This window comes from Pipistrellus kuhlii, unplaced genomic scaffold, assembly GCF_014108245.1.
Source record: "Pipistrellus kuhlii isolate mPipKuh1 unplaced genomic scaffold, mPipKuh1.p scaffold_m20_p_9, whole genome shotgun sequence".
In the NCBI taxonomy this organism is placed as follows: Eukaryota; Metazoa; Chordata; class Mammalia; order Chiroptera; family Vespertilionidae; genus Pipistrellus; species Pipistrellus kuhlii.
In genome coordinates, this window is record NW_023425595.1 from 7,424,607 (window position 1) to 7,442,713 (window position 18,107).

Sequence of the window (18,107 nt, forward strand, 5' to 3'; positions counted from 1 at the left end):
GCATAAGTAAATATTCTTTACAAATGAATCCCTTCCCCCACCCTTAACCTATAGGTTCCATTCTTGGGTAAAGAGGACCCAAGTTTAAACTTTTCCAAAAACTCCTGCAAGTTTCTTTAACAGATAAAAATTGGGGGGCTCTGCAAAACTAGAAGTGCAGAAGCCTTTCTTTAGTCGATAGCCTACAGTGCATCTAGAGCACATCGTCTTCATCCTATTATAATGATCGCTTTCTGAAGGATGGAAAGACAATGGTTATTGCAAGTCTTTGTCTTCTTTCTTTCCACACTCCAGTGATAGAAAGTAGCTATGAGAACATGACTCATGACTCATACAACCCCAGGTAAAACATAAATTTAAAAGCATAAATTGGGTGAGTCTGCTGTGTGGAATTTGTAGGAGTCTGACTTTCTGTAGCTCTTAGGCACCTGTCTTCGTATGGCACTATAGGTTGTAATTTTCCTGCCTGTCAACAAGACATTCGGAGTGTGCTAGAGGCTGTCAGAGGAATCTTTTTCAAAATCCAGTTGGTTTTAACCTATCAGAAGGGAAGCTAATAGCTGTTTGACTTGAGTCAGTTTCTCATCTGAAACTAACATAGAATAATCATGAGATTTCCTGCACTTCATTCAAATACGCAGTTTTAAGACTGAGAGGCATCTGTTTAAATTTGGAGTACTTTCAAAGAGAAATAGTCTTTCTTTCTTTTTTACGTTCACACTCCTCCACCCCTGCAGCAGCTGTTGGTTTTGGTCTGGCACCTTAAGCAGATCTCTGTAGCTGCTGACCTTCTGAAAGCTGTTCCAGTTCCTCACATTGTAGTCCTAACAGTCTCTCCCTGTGCTGAGATGGTAAGGAGATCTTTGTTTCCTAAGCAGCAGTGCCCCTCTGATTCATGCAGTTGGCTCAGTCAGTTTCATGCTTGCATCATCCCTGGGATTACACATTTCTCTCCTCCAAGATGCCCATCCTTTTTCACTGTCCTGCCCATTCACTGTGATTGTAGAGTAGGTTATTGTTTCCTTTAATGATAATAAGGTGCTTAGGGCATAGGAAACTAACCGGATCTTGCTCTTCCATTCACCCCATCCCATTTGTTAATTCAGTTAAAGACTGAGTGAATAGCACACTTCTGTCTATCTACTGGCCAATGTCAGGATATACTGTCTTAAGACAAAAGTAAACGTCAGTAGACATTTTTTTAGAAACCAAGAACCTTTCTTATTCTACCAAGCTGAGTTTGTTAAAGCTTTTTTTGCACTCTTTGTCCCAAATGGCGTTGTACTTTTCAAACTGCACGGTGTCCCTGTTGTAAAGATTAGTCTGGTTCTTTGCCCAGCTAGCTTTAATTCTATACTGAAAAACAAGCTGGACGGGGAACTACAAAAGCCATTTGGCAGGCTGCTATTTCTCCGTCAGTTACCATGGAAACGGTGATGGCTGAGTTGGGGGTTGTTATTAGGTAATAACAGGAAGTTTGTGATACACTGGAGAGTTAGATGCCAAAAGCCTTTTTTTTTTTTTTTTTTGGTAGCAAATTATTCATGGGTAAATTCTGTCCTTCATCAGTTGGATCCTAAAAAGGGAGGGGCTTCTTATCTACTACAAGATGATGGAGTTGAGACACATTAGACATTTTTTCTTGCCACTTCTCCCTCTGAGAGATGGGAACCCTATTTGTGTCACCAGGAGAGATGGTTGTAAAACCACTTGTAATGGCAGAGGCTCTGAGAGTGCCCAATGAACTGGAGTTCCCAGTGCCTCCCTTGCTAAGAGCAGAGTACAAAAAGGTCAGTTTAATCATAAATACTGACATTTTTTCAGGACTTTAGAAGAAATGATGATGTTGGAATCCAAAATAATATATTGACTAGGTTCAATTTGAAAACTGGATAAACCGTGCGTAGTATTTCATAGAGTGTTAACAACCCCCCCCCCCATGCTGTTCCAGTTATCCATCCTTATTACTCTGTTCCCTTCTTACAGCAGCTGTCCTGAGAAATTACAAGAAATACATGAAAGAAATCCTTGATTACCATCATCTTTTTAGTACATGCCCTAATGAAATTTAGAAAATCAAGTTTTGTTTCCTGCTTCTGAAATGATGCTGGTAAAAAGCATTCATCTGCCTCATTTATACTTACTCCCTTTTTTTGTAGATGGAGATGGTAATTGGCAGCCGCTCGATAGGAGTAATAGAAAGTTTTCCCAGGAAAGGCACTGTGAATGTTGTTGCAGTAATCAGTGAATTTTTTAAGCTGTTATAAATGCTAGATGTCATGGTGACTTTGTAGGTGTGGGAATTGAGAAAGGAAATGAATAGCAGTGAAGCTGAACTCCAAGATCCCCTGGGTCTGTGAAATAGCATTCACCGAGGGAGTAGAAGGAGGCTCGGGAGCATGAAGTGGCCTGTGAATCAGGCATCGCGATTGAGTGTTTGAGCTTCTATCTCTAGGGTCATTTATAAGTGGTTTGGAGAGTGTGCGTGGGTTAGTGAATGGGTGCATGTGTGAGCAGGTAGTCCTGGGAGGACTTGAATTATCTTCAGACTTGACATCCTTTGGGAGTTGGATTCATCCTTTGCTTCCTTGGGGCCTTATCTCAGGCTAGAATCCAGGCTCTGGTGGCCACTGGGCCTGATTAATTTTTGCAAAGACCCCTCCAATGTGCTTCTGGTAATAGTACTTCTAGTCTTAGGAGAACAACCAGTGAGATTTGTTGTTATTGGGTTTGGGGTCTGCTTCCAAACTTAACTTTTTTAGACCTTGTCCCAATGGTAGGGTTTTTTTTTTTCATTCTCTTTATTCATAGGAATTAATCCTAAGCCTTGTGGTAATTTCTTATTTCTCAGAAGCCACATTTTCATGGTGGATGATTGTTTACCTGACGCAGGCAAGAGCTTAGTGAATTTGAAGAAGAAGGATGCCCCCATGCTGGAAGAAGTGAGCACATGAGAGTAGTGGGTAACTGGATGGGGCAAGTGGGCAGGGCCAGACCACGCAGAGACTCATGAACCTTGAGAAGGAGTGGATTTTCTTTTAAGCACATCAAGAAGCCATTAAGCAGAAGAGCAACATGCTCTGACAATTTTACAGGGTCTGTTGCTAATGTGGAAAGCCTGGGCTAGAAAGGAGCAAGAATAGAAGCCAGTAGACCCGTCAGGCGGTTGTTAGACCTTGTATATGTGTGGGATTGAGGCAGAGAAGGAGGGACATGTGGATGAACTCAAAGGAGCAAGGTGTTGTTAAGAGAGGGTGTTGTAAGAGAGGCATGGGAATAATGGTCTGAAAGTCCAAAGGTCTGTCACCTGTTCCTGAGCTCTACTAGACGGGAGAGACAGAGTCACCTTCCACGTGAGTAAGCTTCAGGGAATTTGGAATCTTCTGGTGAGAGCTAGGTTTCAGTTGGGAAAAAGAAATGTAGAGGGACTCTGCAGAGCACACATGGTTGAGAGGATGTAGGGGTATTTGCTTATCACTGAATGGGAATTTCAAAAGACACAGTGGAAGGTGCAGGAAGGAGAGGGTGGGGTGGGATTATGTCTGTTCAGGCCGTGTCCAGGAATGGTTTGGGGCTGAATGTCCCGCTGTTAACAGATAACTGGAGAAGTTTGCGCTTTTGCTGGGGACTGGAATCAGCTGGATTTCAAGAATGGTGGAACATGCTTTCATAAAATCTTAGAGGAAAAGAGAGCATTTGTTTTTGGTGCAAAAGTTTGAGGTGAAAGCTCTTTTGAGATAACAGCTCCTTTAAGGTGCATTTCTTGGAAATATTATATTACCAAGAATGGAATCTTCATCGCACGAACCCCTCTGATTTCAAATGCACCTTTGTGTAGCTGAACTGACTGTGACAGTAAGTGTAAAGAATTTTGCTTTTGCTTAAATTTAGTAACTTCTTGTCCCTGTCCTACCCCAGTACTATATCAACAACAAATCTGAATAGCAAACACTCTCAGCAAGTATGTCAGATGCAGCTGCATTTGCCTTTAACCTGTCTGGTCCGGAAGGAAAGACGGGAATCCCCGTACTAGTCTTATGGGCACTGCTAGGTTCTGGATGCCTGCAGAGAGAGCCTCTGCCGTGAATAATTGCCCCGACCTCGCAAGTCCTCTTCCAGAAGTGAGTGCGGCACTGATGAGGCGCAGATCACCGTGTGCCAGGGTAGGATGATTGAGTGCATGTGCTACTCCTTGTGCCTAGTATTCTCACTGCACCAGAGCCCTCCATTCCAGATCAGTGTCAAAAGTCAGGAAAGAGATGCCCTAGCTAGTTTGGCTCAGTGGGTATAGCATCAGCTTGTGGACTGAAGGGTCCTGGGTTTGATTCTGGTTAGGGGCACATGCCCCGGGTTGTGGGCCCAGTCCCCAGTGAAGAAGGGTGCAAGAGGCAGCCAATCAATGATTCTCTCTCATCATTGATGTTCCTTATCTCTCGCTCCCTCTCTCTTTCTTTCTGAAATAAATTAAAATATATATTTTTAAAAAATCAAGAAAGAGTTTGGCAAAAACCCAAAGATTTGTTTTGGCAAGTGGGTTTAAAACCTTTCGAACAGATAACCCCAGGGACTTCAAATCTATGTTTTTCCAGCTAGTCGTAATTGAGCAGTTCTAATTTCAGAAACAGCTGCTTCTGTTTTGAAATTAATGTATTTCAGATCGATACCGAGGATGTCATTTAAAGTATGGTTTGAGTCAGCAGAACACTGTACAGATGGCTTTGCAGGGTCCTAGCTCTGTTGTCTTTCCATAATTTTCATAGCTAATATGCTTGTTTTTGTCAGATTTAAAAAATATATTACCACTGTGGACAAGACGTCCAGCTGTGCTCCTGTGTTGGCGTTGTAGAAACAACATTACAGTCTAAATATAGCTTCTGGAGTAGATGATCCAGATGATCCAGGAAGCAGCCTAGAAGCCAGCAGGGTTCTCAAGGCCCAAGTAACACCACAATTAGCAGGGGGAAGGGAGAGGCGAAAAATGATTTTGGCATAGGCGTAAGTTGGGAGCTAGGGCAGGTGAAGGGACAGTTGGCCCTCAGCAGGTTAAGCAGCTGGAACACAAGCTAACATTTAGATTTTGAAGTATTTCACTCCGCAAGAAAAGCCTGGGCCATACCTCTCAAGCAACTCCACATGTGTCTGATCCTGGACCATAGAGTCAGGGAAGCCCCTATTGTATCTATTGTCATCTTCAGGAAACACTTGGCTTGACGCTGCAGACATTCTCACTGACATCTTGCTTTTTTTTCTTGGTTTAGAAGCACAAATTCTGTAATAAGTTGTCTATATCTGCAGTTTCCCTTTTCTCACAACTTACCTCACTCTGGAAACACCTGCTGCCTAGATACATCCCCACCACTATGCTATATAAACACCACTGACATAAAGAGCAAACACATTGGCCTCTTCTCCGTCATTATTCTCTTCTTCCTTGTAATGTTCCTCACTAATATCCATCACCTCTCTGCTTGAAACTCAGCCATCTATTAGCTTCTTTTCCTTTCTCCTTTTGGCTTCTGAAATACTATATTATCTTTGTTATTCTCATTCTTTTCTCATTGCTACTTCTCTATCTCCTTTGAGGTATCTTCTTTTGCCTCAACCCCTAAATTTGGATGTTTAAGATTATCTTTGAGTCTGCTATCTTTGCCTACGTTCTTTTTAAGAGATTATAAACTGGCAATAGATTGCAAACGCCATATGGCCAAGGTGTCCATTTCTGTCCTATTCATTATTATGACCCCAGCATTTAGTAATACGTGTGTGTGTGTGTGTGTGTGTGTGTGTGTGTGTTCCTGTGTCTTTTCAACATCCTTTTCTGCTTGAGTTGATGTACCTGAGGTTAAGAATAGGACTCTTGGAGATGAAGTAGTGTGTGTGTCCTGAGCTTCCTATCAGGCACTACTGTGTGGAATAGCAAAGGGGCATCAAGAAGCTCGGCAGATGATGGCCTTGCTTAGGAGCTTACCGGCCAGGCAGGATGATGGGACATGGGCCTAAGAGGAGGAGTCATGTGATGGGTCCATCGGCAGCACAGCTGGGCAGCTCTGGAGCTGAATCTGGTCCGCAGACTTGTTTTGTTTATACTACCCAGTATTTTTAAAGAAACTGCATTAGTTGCCAAAATGATAACTCATGAGCTTTTATATAAAAATTTTACTTATCAGCTGTCAAGATTAGGCAACATGGGGGAACAGTGAGCTGGCTCTGCAGAGCAGCCACCCCAGTGCAGGCCCCATGCTCTGATTCTCCATGGTCCCCACTCTCCGCTATGTTACACTCTGGCCCTGTGTCTCCCCCCCCCCCCCCCCCCCCCCCCCCCCGTTTATGCTACTTGCTGGTGTTAGTGACCTTTACAGTACAGTCAGGATGCCACATAATTAGGACGGGACAGGAAATATTACAGGATTTCAGAAGGAACAAAGGTCACCTTGGAGAGCACAGGATAGTGGAAAGCATAGAGGCTTTAGAACTAGGCAAATATAAGCTTGAATTCTAGCCCTGCCCACTTCCTGCCTTAGAAATGTACTTTCCCTCCAGCTCCCTTGGCTTAAGAAAAATGGATACTATAACCTCCCTTAGAGGACTGTAGTGAGGATTAGAAATAATGTATTAATAGTATATTAATATGCCTGGCACATGAGCAGCACACACCACAGTTAATTCTGTCCAAAAAGTACTTGGTTTAAGTACCTGGAAATTGTTATAAAAAGAAGCTGAGAGAAAAAAAAAAACCCCAAGTGAATTAAAGAGTTAAATCTAAAAGATATAAACTCCCTCTTTTTTTTTTTTTTTTTTTTTCTAAACTAAAAGGAAACGCAGTTGTATATTTAACTTTCCTCATGATAGGAAAATACTTTCTAAGCACAAAATCTGTGGAGGAGAGCCAAAGAAAGATCATTAGAGTGGACACAAAGTTTTGGGGCTACTCTGTGTTAAATATGATAAAACAGAAGGCAAATAGCAAATGAGAAAGTATGACAGACAAAGTCAAAACATCTTACTATCTGTGCTTGCAGATCAATAAGAAAAATGTTGACATCTTGTGGAACAATGGACAAAAACATGAGCTGAGAGTTCACAGCCAAGTGCAAACAGCAAATAGGCATGTGAGAAATTGTTGAACTGGGTTATTAATTAAAGGGCTCTGAAGAATAAGTTGCCATTTCTCCCTACTTTTTTTCATCATGGACAGTTGATAGTGTTCAGTATTAGTGATATAGCCAGAAGACAGACACTATCATACTTCCTTGATAGAATAGTTCATTGCCACAACCTTCTTAAGAAGACAGTCTGGTGGTATAATTCAAACTGCTTCAAGTTCATGTCCTTTGATCCAGCAATTCCATTTTTAAGAATATATACTAGAAATAGATTCAGAAATGTTTTGCAGTAGTTTTTTCTTTCTCTTTTCTTTTTAGCAGTACTTGTATATGAAAAGCTCAGTCTCCAAACATGTGTACCTCACTGCTCTATCCTTACCATAAGCCCAGTGCCTAACATAAACAGGTGGTGAAATATATTTGTGAGATTAAAGAAGGAAAGGTATGTTCAGAAAAAGGAATATCATATGGCCATATTTTTGAAATACGTATATTTAAGACATAGGAAGATGCTCACAATATAGTGTTAACATGTAGAGTACACAGTTGTGGAACAATGTAGAATAATCTATAGACTTGTGTTGTATGAATTTTGGATGGTAGGATTAAAGGTGATTTATATATTACTTGGTGCTTTCCTCAGTCATTCAGCACTTACTTGTTGATGTATGTGATGATTGGCAGTGAGCATATTTTGAAAGGCAAGACAACACAGGCCTCCCCTCATGGATTTATCGGAGTAGGAAGGCTGACATTGAACAGGTAAATTAAAAGTGTGTCATTTACTTTGGTAAGCTTATGTTAATTTTATAGCAGGAAGAAACTCTAGGCCAACGGTGATTTTTTCAGGCATTGATGGTTGGTTGTAATTTCTATCGATAATACACTTTTTTAGAACAAGGAAGGGATAATTATGTGAAAAAATTGACACAGAGCTCATACAGTGTGAAATTACCATTCCAATGAAGAAATGATATGTAGATATCCTGTCTGTTGGGTGGTTAGTAATGACATAATAAATATATCCAGACATTTTTTCCTAAATAGCATTTTTCCAAAGGAAATTGAAAAAGCTCATATCTTGGTGAGGTGCACATGAGAGTTGTGGAACTTTGGGAAGCCCTACTGTTCTTTGGAAATTATGCTTCAATATTCAAATGAACTGGCTGTGGTTGGGAAGGAGGGAGAATGTTGATCTCCACTAATATAAAATATACTAGAGGCCCGATGCACGAAGACTCATGCAAGAATGGGCCTTCCTTCCCCTGGCTGCTGGCACTGCCTTTGCTTTGGCCCAGAGCCGCCTTTCTGCCTTCCCACACTGCCCAGAGGCCCAGAGCAGCTGGAGTGGTGCAGAACCTCTGTATCCTGCTCAGGCCGCTCAGTGCCTGTTTATGCAAATTAGCCCACAGTCTTTGTTGGGTTAATTTGCATACTCACTCCTGATTGGCTGGTGGGTTTAGTGAAGGTATGGTCAATTTACATCTTTCTTTTTTATTAGTGAGATATTTTTCCTTTTCCATCAAATTGTGAGGTTTCATGCGTGTAGAAAACCCAGACCAAGATCAATAAAGCCTACCCTGTAGACAGATTGTGGCTCTAAAAGCTTCTTTTAGCTAGGATCAGGATGGAAAATTTTATCCTAAGCCATGGTTTTTTAGGGCTGTGTTTTGTTTTTGTTTTGTTTTGTTTTGTTTTAAGAAAGACCTGGCAAAATTGAAAGGGTTACAGAGATGTGTTTTGGTAACGTAACCATGCTTAATTACATGTGAATGTGCCCCTCTCACTGGCTTGTACTTCCTCTACGGCTCTTATCCATTTATCAGCTCAGCCTTCGGCATAGCCACATGGGCTCCTCTGGCCTTTTATGTGCTTCCTAAGTGGAAAGTGCTTCTTGGTTAAGTTCATCGGTGACACAGCAGTCTGTTGCCACTGATTCGTAGGAGAGGGAAGCATTTGTGAGCTCCGTGTTGCCCTGGTAGAATCCTTTGCCCCCTTTTCTATCTCCTGCAAATTGGGAACGCATCTTCTAAGCCAGGGATATTGGAAGGAACAAATAACAAACCCCGCGGTATTGGTGTCACCTTTCATGGTAGGTGCTCAGTGTGTTGCTGTTTCCTATGGGGACTGATTAGAATAGCTCTCTCCCAAGTGCAGACTCACCCCCTTCCACTTTTGGTCCAACTAATAGTTATATTGGATGAAATTTATTCAAACCAACCTTGAGGCCTTCTCTCATTTGGAAAGTTCAGATCTTAGGGGCATTAAGGGAAATGTATTGTAGATCAATTGAACATCACTTTCCATTAGTGCTGGTATTTCCCTCTTACAGTTGGAATTCTCTTTCACTTGCGAGGCCTATTCCTGCTTCATGTTTCCAGGTAGAATTACAGTGCTCACCTCCTCCCTTCCACTGGCCTGGCACCCCCTCCTTTCTTTATTGTTTTAAATGTCCTACAAGATCTTCATCTCAGGACTGTCTTCATGTTGTGGTTGAGCGTCTTTCCTCTCTGCTTCATTTCCCTCTCTGTCCTCGTGTCTGTGCTTGGTAGATTAAGACCCGTGACCTCCCAGATTATGAAGAGGGCTGCAGGTCTGCCTCTCGCTGTGCAAGCCTTGGTCTGGTCACTGACTCTCCAGCCTAAGTCACAGAACCTCGGGCCTTCTAATCTCATGGACCACAAACTCTCTCCAGTAAAACATCATGTCCTGCATCTGGAACACTTATTTCAGAGAGCAACCTTTTGCTTTTCTGAGAAGGACAAGGTCACCTTCCTACTGTTCTCTGGTTGGCCGAGGGGGGTCAGAGGTAAATGTTTTGGTGCATAGAAAAGAGGTGGCAGACACCATTAAAATCAGTCACCGAAAGAAAGCTATTTCGAACATTGTTTCTTATATTCTGCCTGTAAAAATTATGAGTTTGCTTGCAGTCTTCGCCAGGATTGGGGCCTGGAACTTAGACTGTTTATTCTAATTCATTATTGTTTTGATTCTGATTTTCCTGAGGGAAGTCATTGTAAACTGTTATGTTCTCAGAAGCACCCCTGCAATAATAAGCATAAACACGGTATTGCAGCTAAATCAATCCTGCACTAACCCAGAGGTAGTCCCGTGCACCAGTGAAGCAGAGGAATGGGTGGATCTGCTCAGAAAAGAGATGAAGAAATCAGGAAGCGCGGGTCTGTCCCAGTCTCAACTCTGTGAGCAGGGGAGTTGTGTAATGCACCCCAGCAGCTGTGCGGGAGGAGCAACACCACCTGTCAGCTGCTTTGCAGGCTGGGCCGTGAAGCTTCATTACAGCACCGGCCGTGCCTGAGCTTTCTGGAAGATAGGGCCATGTGAAATACCAGGCCTCTGTGTCCCAAGTGTTCAGGAATTGTGGTCCACTTCCCAAGGCCTAAACAGCAAGGCTCAGTGTGCTATGCTTTCTGGTCAAGCCAGAGCTCCCTTCTCTGAGAAAATCTCACTGTTGACTGTTCTGGAAAGAAACAGGAATATGTCACCAAAACACCGCAGGACTAGTTTTAACATAGGTACTGATTAGTGAATTAGCATAAATTGTGGACGATGATCAGAACTCATCATACCGTGTCTTGTTTAGAAACCCATTCTCCCACGCTACAATGAACACAGCTCACAGCATAAAGCAGACATAGAGTTCTTGGATAGATGAATTTTAATTCCTTCATGGGCCAGAATGGGCTCTTCTGCGTTTTGGATGCTGATACTAATAACAATCGCTGGCACTTACGATGACTCGCTTTGTGCTGGTCTCCAGGTGATTGCCATACACTGCATCAATAGAGGCTCCCGACGGCCCTGTAACTGATGTGGTAGGTGCTGTTACTACCCCACAGTACAGAGAGGGGAAATGCCTGGCCTAAGGCCAAGCTGCTGTCAAGTGACAGCCGTTGACTGGCCCCTGCAGTCTGACTGGGGAGGCCCCGTTTCTTTGACCAGAATTGTGCTCTGTTGCATCTTGATCACACAAGCACAAACTTCAGCGCGATGAATGCTGTTTTCTAGGAAGAGAATGGAGACTACACATATGTGGAAAGAGTGAAGATACCCTTGGATCACGGGACCTTGCTAATCATGGAAGGAGCTACGCAAGCTGACTGGCAGGTGAGAACATCCAAGTAACCTGGATCGTGCATGTGGAGGCAGCGTCCTGCCTGGCTTATAATAATCTGTTTCTGTAAACATGGTGCAGAGCAAGTTGCTTTTATAATTGACCAGGAGTTTTGATGCTACTGATAGTCAAATCGGACCTCAGAGAACCTTCTGCAGGAAGGGGACTATCCCATGTCTGTGCAGCCCAGTGTTCCGGCCACTGGACACATGTGACTGTGGGTCTCCTGAAATATGGCTAGTATGCGGAAGAACTGAGCTTTAATGTAAATAAATTGAAGCAGCTTCAGATATCTAGTGACCGGCATGTGGAGCTCTGTAGGTCCACAGCTTAGGCCAGGCCATCTTAAGGGGAGGTCATTTAAAAACAAAACAAAATTGTCTTTCTTGATTTTAAGGAAAGTAAGGGAGAGGGAGGGAGGGAGAGAGAGAAACATTGATGAGAGATAAACATCCGTCTGCTGCCTCCTGCACGCATCTTACTGGGGATTGAGCCTGCAACTCAGGCATGTACCCTAACCCGAAAATGAACTGGAGACCTGGTGCATAGACAACGCTCAACCACTAAGCACACTAGCAGTCAGGTCATTTTCATGTTGTGCAAATGAATGTGAGAACACTTAGCATAAGAGCAGAATCCCACATCTTTCTTTGGTCTCAACCATTTATTTGTTATCTTATGAGATTCCGAAACATGGGAGGAGGCTGAGAGGAAGAACAAGTATTAGAAAAGACAAAACCATTGCACTGTGAGGGTGCTGGCATCTCGTAGTGGGGGTGGGGTTTGTTTCAGAGAAGGAGACCTTACTCCACAAGGCTCTAATCTAACGCTGCTCATTTAAGGGCGCATAAAATTGAAATGTGTGTATGTGCTCATAAATAAGCTTCAGATGGCTTTGAAACAAAAATGTGTGTGTGTTTATGTCAAAATTATTTCTATTTCCATTTAGCATCGGGTACCCAAAGAGTACCACTCTAGAGCACAGAGAATAAACCTGACCTTTCGGACAGTCCATCCAGACCCGAGAGGGGCGCAGCAGTGATGTGAAATCTTTGAGAGAAGCCGTGCCGACACTGAGCAACCCTTCCACTGTGAAGAAACTTCGAGAGGCTGGTCCAGCTGAGCTCCCCGGATGGCTGTTTGGAAGACAAGGGTAGACTGACTTCCCAGCTCAGGGCCCTGTTATCTACCAGCCAACAGCTCACATCCATAATATGTTTACGTGGGAACAGTAATCCCTAATCACATCTTGAAAGCACATATTTTGTTTAGGCAAATTAAAAACCCCTACAGCTACGCTCACAGATGATTCTGGCCATAAACAGTCTTTCTCCTGCCCTCCCTCGCTCCGTTTGAAGAAATCCGAATGGCCTTTGCGCTGGTGTAAATGCACACGTGTTTGCTCCCCGTGACTAAATTTAGTGGAGATAACAAATGTGCGTCAGGGACTCTGGAGCCGTTCGTAGGCAGACAGCTGCGGAAACCCAAACAGACGTGGTTCACAGAGCTTTGCTGAAGTCGGCCTTGACTCCTTAGCGGTGTGGCGCGTGTGCTATTGTAATGGAAAGCTGCAAGTTCTGGGAGCACTGTATTTAACTGCCAGTCCTCCCGGGACACCCCAGACAGGTTACGAGACAGGTTACGGCCGGGAATAAAGGTGAAGGCAGTGTTAGCCAGGCTGCCATCTTCAAGCCACCACCTGGACTACTTGTGTTTTTTTTGTTTTAATTTTCTTTATTGATTAAGTTATTACATATGTGTCCTTATCCTCCCCTTAACTCTCCACGCACACACAAGCACCCCTCACTCATGCCCTCACCCCCCTGGTGTCTGTGTCCATTGGTTAGGCCTATATGCATGCACACAAGTCCTTTGGTTGATCTCTCCCCATTACCGCCCCCTCCCCCCCACCTTCCTTCTAAGGTGTGATGGTCTGATTGATGTTTCTCTGTCTCTGGATCTGTTTTTGTTCATCAGTTTATGTTGTTCATTATAATCCACAAATTAGTGAGATCATGTGATATTTATCTTTCTTTGACTGGCTTATTTCATTTAGCATAATGCTCTCCAGTTCCATCCATGTTGTTGCAAATAGTAGGAGATCTTTCCTTTTTACCGCAGAGTAGTATTCCATTGTGTAGATTACCACAGTTTTTCAATCCACTCATCTGCAGATGGCACTTAGGCTGTTTCCAAATCTTAGCTATTGTAAATTATGCTGCTATGAACATAGGGGTACATACCGTATATCCTTTCTGGTTGGTGTTTCTAGTTTCTTGGGATATATTCCTAGAAGTGGGATCACTGGATCAATGGGAGTTCCATTTTTAGTTTTTTGAGGAAGCTCCATACTGTTCTCTACAGTGGTTGCACCAATTTGCATTCCCACCAGCAATGCATGAGGGTTCCTTTTTCTCCACATTCTCACCAGCACTTGTCATTTGTTGATTTGTTGATGATTGCCATTCTGAGAGGTGTGAGATAGTACTGCATGTTGTTTTGATTTGCATCTCAGATGATTAGTGACATGTTTTCATATGCCTCTTGGCCTTCCTTCTGTCTTCTTTTGAAAGGTATCTATTTAGATGCATTGTCCATTTTTTGATTGGGTTATCTTCCTTTTGTTAAGTTGTATGAGTTCTCTATAAATGTTGGAGATTAAACCCTTATCGGTGATAACATTGGCAAATATGTTCTCCCATGTAGTGGGCTTTCTTGTTGTTTTGTTGATGGTTTCTTTTGCTGTGCAAAAGCTTTTTATTTTGATGTAGTCCCATTTGTTTTTTTTCTCTTTATTATAGTTTCCATTGCCCTAGGAGCAGTATCAGTGAAGAAATTGCTTTGGCATATGTCTGAGATTTTTCTGCTTGTGGATTCTTCCAGTATTTTTATGGTTTCCTGTCTTAAGTCCTTTATCCATTTTGAGTTTATTTTTGTGCATGGTGAAAGTTGGTAGTCTAGCTTCTTTTTTTTTTTTTTTTTGCATGTATCTGTCCAATTTTCCCAACGCCATTTATTGAAGAGGCTGTCTTGACTCCATTGTATTTTCATGCCTCCTTTGTCAAATATTAATTGAGCATAGTGGTTTGGGGTGATTTCTGGGTTCTCTATTCCTGGACTACTTGTAATACAAGAGAAAACTGTCCCCTCAAAGGGAGGAATACTTGCTTGGTGTCATGAGAAATTTGGGCTCAAAAGCAGCAAATGTTCTGCTAGTGGCAGCTGTTCCACATAAATTAGTTTCCCCTGGAGAATGACTTGAGTCATTTAAACCCAAACCAGACAGAAGCTGGAGCAGCCCTGCAGAGAACAGATTTGGTTACCTAATGGTTCTCTCCATTGAGATTCCAGGGGCCTGTGACTAAGGCTGCCTTCTGACTCAGTGTTCCCTTAGACCCAAGTTCCCAAGATTCAAGGCTAGTCCATGATGTCACCAAAGTTCCCAAACACAAAAACGTGGCTGCCCCATTGCATCATAAAACCATGTGATCTTGACCTCTTGAGTTAGGCAGTGTGCCAGATTAATTCCAAAGCAAGATAAGAAAAAGAAAATGGATGGGAAAAGGGCAGGAGCATTAGAGTTTCCCTAGCTGCCCATGGGGAAAATTTACAGACGCTCCTTCCTTTTGGTCTTGTTTCCATCCCGGTGCTGTAAGGCTGATGGTCCCAAGATCGGGGGGTGGGGGTGGCGGGAGGGGGGGGGGGATGTCGGCAAAGTGCTAGAGGCTAGGCGGGCTCTTCATTGAGCTCCGGTGTAGCACCATGCCTGACCAGGCTCTGCTCTGATAGGCTGTCCTACAAGCTCTTGGCTTGCATTGGAGTCCCTCCACCTTTTCTGTTAATGCTGTTACCTGAGTATAGCTCCTTTCTCTGAGAAATTCTAAATGCTTCTTAAAATCTGACCGTCATACTAAGCCTTCCTGTGAGGGAGGTACAAATCACCATAAAAACAAAGCCTCTCTTTAATCCCCAGCTTTCCTCCTGTTAAAACAAACAGAAGCTGGATAGGGTGGTGTGGCCAGCTTCTGTTCTGAGTTTGACACCTGACACGGGGAAATTCCTCTTCCATTCCCAGACATGAAGGGACTGGCAGATGGTCCCGGGTCTTACAGCATCCCTCCTAATGTAGGGCCTGACCTTTCCTGCGTCAGCCTCGTCACTCATCGCAGCTCCGTCTGCCAGCGAGGCAAGTGCTGGCTTTCTTCAGCTGAGAGCCGCCTGAGGTCTTGTTTCCTGCTGCCCAGTGCCAGAACCGCCATTTTCCCGCCACGAAAATAGTGTCCCTCCTGAAATGTGCAGGAGGGACTCACCATGGAGTCATAGGATAGGGTTTAGGATGAGACAGGAATTCCAGACCCTAGTGGGGGCAGCCCTGCTCAGTGACTACACCGCCCACTGCTTGGCTTTGCTGGTGGTAGGTCTTCCCTGGGATTAGGAATGAAGCTGTTTACTGACATTCCTGGTGAAGCAGAGGAAGCAAATATGATGGCAATAGCATGTGGAAAACACAGGTTTCGTTTTTTAGCTGCCCTTTATTTGAGCTTTAATATCCTTCCATACACTGTCCTAGGAGTGTTTTATACAGAGTCCCCAGTCTTCATAGTCCTGCGAGAAAGATGCTGTTTCCATGACAGACACCAAGAAGCTGAGTCTCCAAGAGCCTAAAAAATTTAACAGGACTTAGAAATGGCGGAACCAGAATTCAAAGCACACACCAGTCCCTAAACTGTGCTGCTACCTCTGCCTTTCTGAATGTAGGCAGAGTGCTCTGCTCAGCATCCCCGGGCCCTGAGCTCAGGGCTTGCTCATGCAGAACTGGTAACCCAATCACCCCATGCCTGCTGGCAAGACTGGTGGCCCAGCAGCCCCATTGCTGCTGGAAGAGCTGGCGACCAGGCCACCTTGTTTGTGCCCTGGCTTTCCTGGGCATCAGGGCAGCATCTGTAACTCCTCCCGTTCAACTTGGCATCTCCTCGTCAGACACCATGTGCCACATGGATTAGTCATTGGCCATTTTACTGGGGAAGCTCATTTGGGGGGAAAGAATCCAGTTTCTGGCAAGGGAGACAAGTCCTCATCCAACCTTCCTGGCAGTGTTTCCTGACCATGTCTAAGAGACTTTCAGAGGTAGGTGCGTGGTCCTCACCATTCTTACCTGTGAGTACATTTGGAGACTGTGAATGATGCCCAGACTCAGCATCAGGCCCTTCACAACATTTCGCAGTGCCAGTCAGCAGACAGCCCAGAGAAACGCTTGCCTCAAAGCGCAGGTCAGAACAATGTGTGCCTGGCATCAGAGCATATGCGCAGTATGGAAATAGGGCCCACTGGCTCAGGCAGCCTCGGGATTCCCAGTAAGTGTGGGACACAGCTCGTAAATCTGGCATGTCCTCATGACACACCCTCCTACTGAAGCCTCCAGGATGATGTGACCCTGCTCTGGTGTGTGCAGGTCTGTCTGGACCTGGTCAGCAGCTGGCACCTTCTCTTGTGTCACAGCAACCCCAGAAGAGCTGAGTGAGCGCATGATGAGCAGAATGCTCCTGCTGGAGGGCTTGAGAGGAAGCCTGACATGATGGGTCCCTGCCCTGCAGGGAATATCTCCTCGAGTTCTGGTGGCTTCTATTTGGCTGCAAAATATCTTAGACTCGCTTTGCCTTTTCTGGAAATAAACACTTGTAGTGTTGAATCTGAAATCTTTTTTTTTCTTTTAATCCTCACCTGAGGATATTTTTCCATTGATTTTGAGAGGGGAAGACAAAGAGAAAAATATCCATGTGAGAGAAACACATTGGTAGGTTGTCCCTTGCACATGTCTTGACCAGGCCCTGGGCTGGGGAGGAGCCTGCAACCTCTACGTGCCCTTGACCAGGATTGAACCTGGGACCCTTCGGTCTGCAGGCCGATGCTCTATCCGTGGAGTCACACCAGCTAAGGCTGAATCTGAATTCTTGATTATTTCTCTTAACAATGCCTTGGAAAAAGACAAATGTTTTCATAGCAACGCATTATGTTTGTTTAAATCTTTACTTATACATGGTTCCCCCCCATACCTCCTCGCGGGGACCTAGTCTACAGCTGTCCCCTTCTCCCTCCTGGTTTCTCTGTTAGGAACCCCCACAGGAAGCCCCTGTCAGGTTTGTGCTGCTGGAACCCATTTTTAGATGTGATGATTTCTGTTCCTGGGGTTGGGGAGGGGGGCGGGCGGAATTGCTTTGATGTTTGTGTATTAGAGTGGAACCTTGACAAAGGTGACCAGATGTCCCGCTTTTGGTGGAACAGTCCCGATTTTTAACAATTTGTCCCGTGTCCCAGAGCGATTGGGACTTTTTTAAAACACCGAGGGACTCGGGACAAATTGTTAAAAAAGCAGGACATCTGGTCACCTTAACCTTGACTCACGGTGCCTTTCCAACTGGGCCTTTTACTGCGCCTGTGAGTGCTGAGTTACGGAAGCTTCCCCAGCCACATACAGGGCCCTGGCTGGGCTGGGCACAGGGCCCAAGAGCAGGGTAGGAAAACAGGAAAAGTAGGTAGTAGCTTTGTAGCCAGCATGACCTAAAAGATTATTTTGTCAAGTGAGCGAACTTGGAGCTTGCCGAGGTCTGTGTGACGCACTGTCACTACAGTTATTTCTGTGCTCACTGTCCTCAGGGCAATGGTGATGTCACACTTCCTGGGCTCCGGGGAAGTCCCTCTCCTACGGCCTCCAGCACGTGGACATGCTCAGGCAGAGTCCTGGCCTCCAACCCCGAGCTGTTACCTCGGGGCACAGGTTCTGCCTTTCTGAAAGGAAGCCAGGAGGGGTACAGAGTTCACTCTGTTGGGCCGTTACGTCTATTGTCTGACTCATTTTTAAAAGCAACCCTAGG

General features: G+C 44.4%; 2 protein-coding genes across 2 annotated transcripts in view; both read left to right on the forward strand.

Moving 5' to 3' along the window:
* The window catches only part of ALKBH3 (alkB homolog 3, alpha-ketoglutarate dependent dioxygenase), a 30,301-nt gene extending 17,757 nt beyond the window's left edge, over positions 1 to 12,544 (forward strand). Inside the window, exons 9-10 of the mRNA XM_036428271.2 lie at positions 11,130 to 11,228; positions 12,185 to 12,544. Coding sequence (XP_036284164.1) covers positions 11,130 to 11,228; positions 12,185 to 12,277 — 192 coding nt within the window. The 3' untranslated portion in view covers positions 12,278 to 12,544. The remainder of the gene's footprint in view (positions 1 to 11,129; positions 11,229 to 12,184) is intronic.
* The window catches only part of LOC118713574 (probable inactive 1-aminocyclopropane-1-carboxylate synthase-like protein 2), a 95,839-nt gene that overhangs the window by 2,926 nt on the left and 74,806 nt on the right, over positions 1 to 18,107 (forward strand). The window lies entirely within an intron of this gene.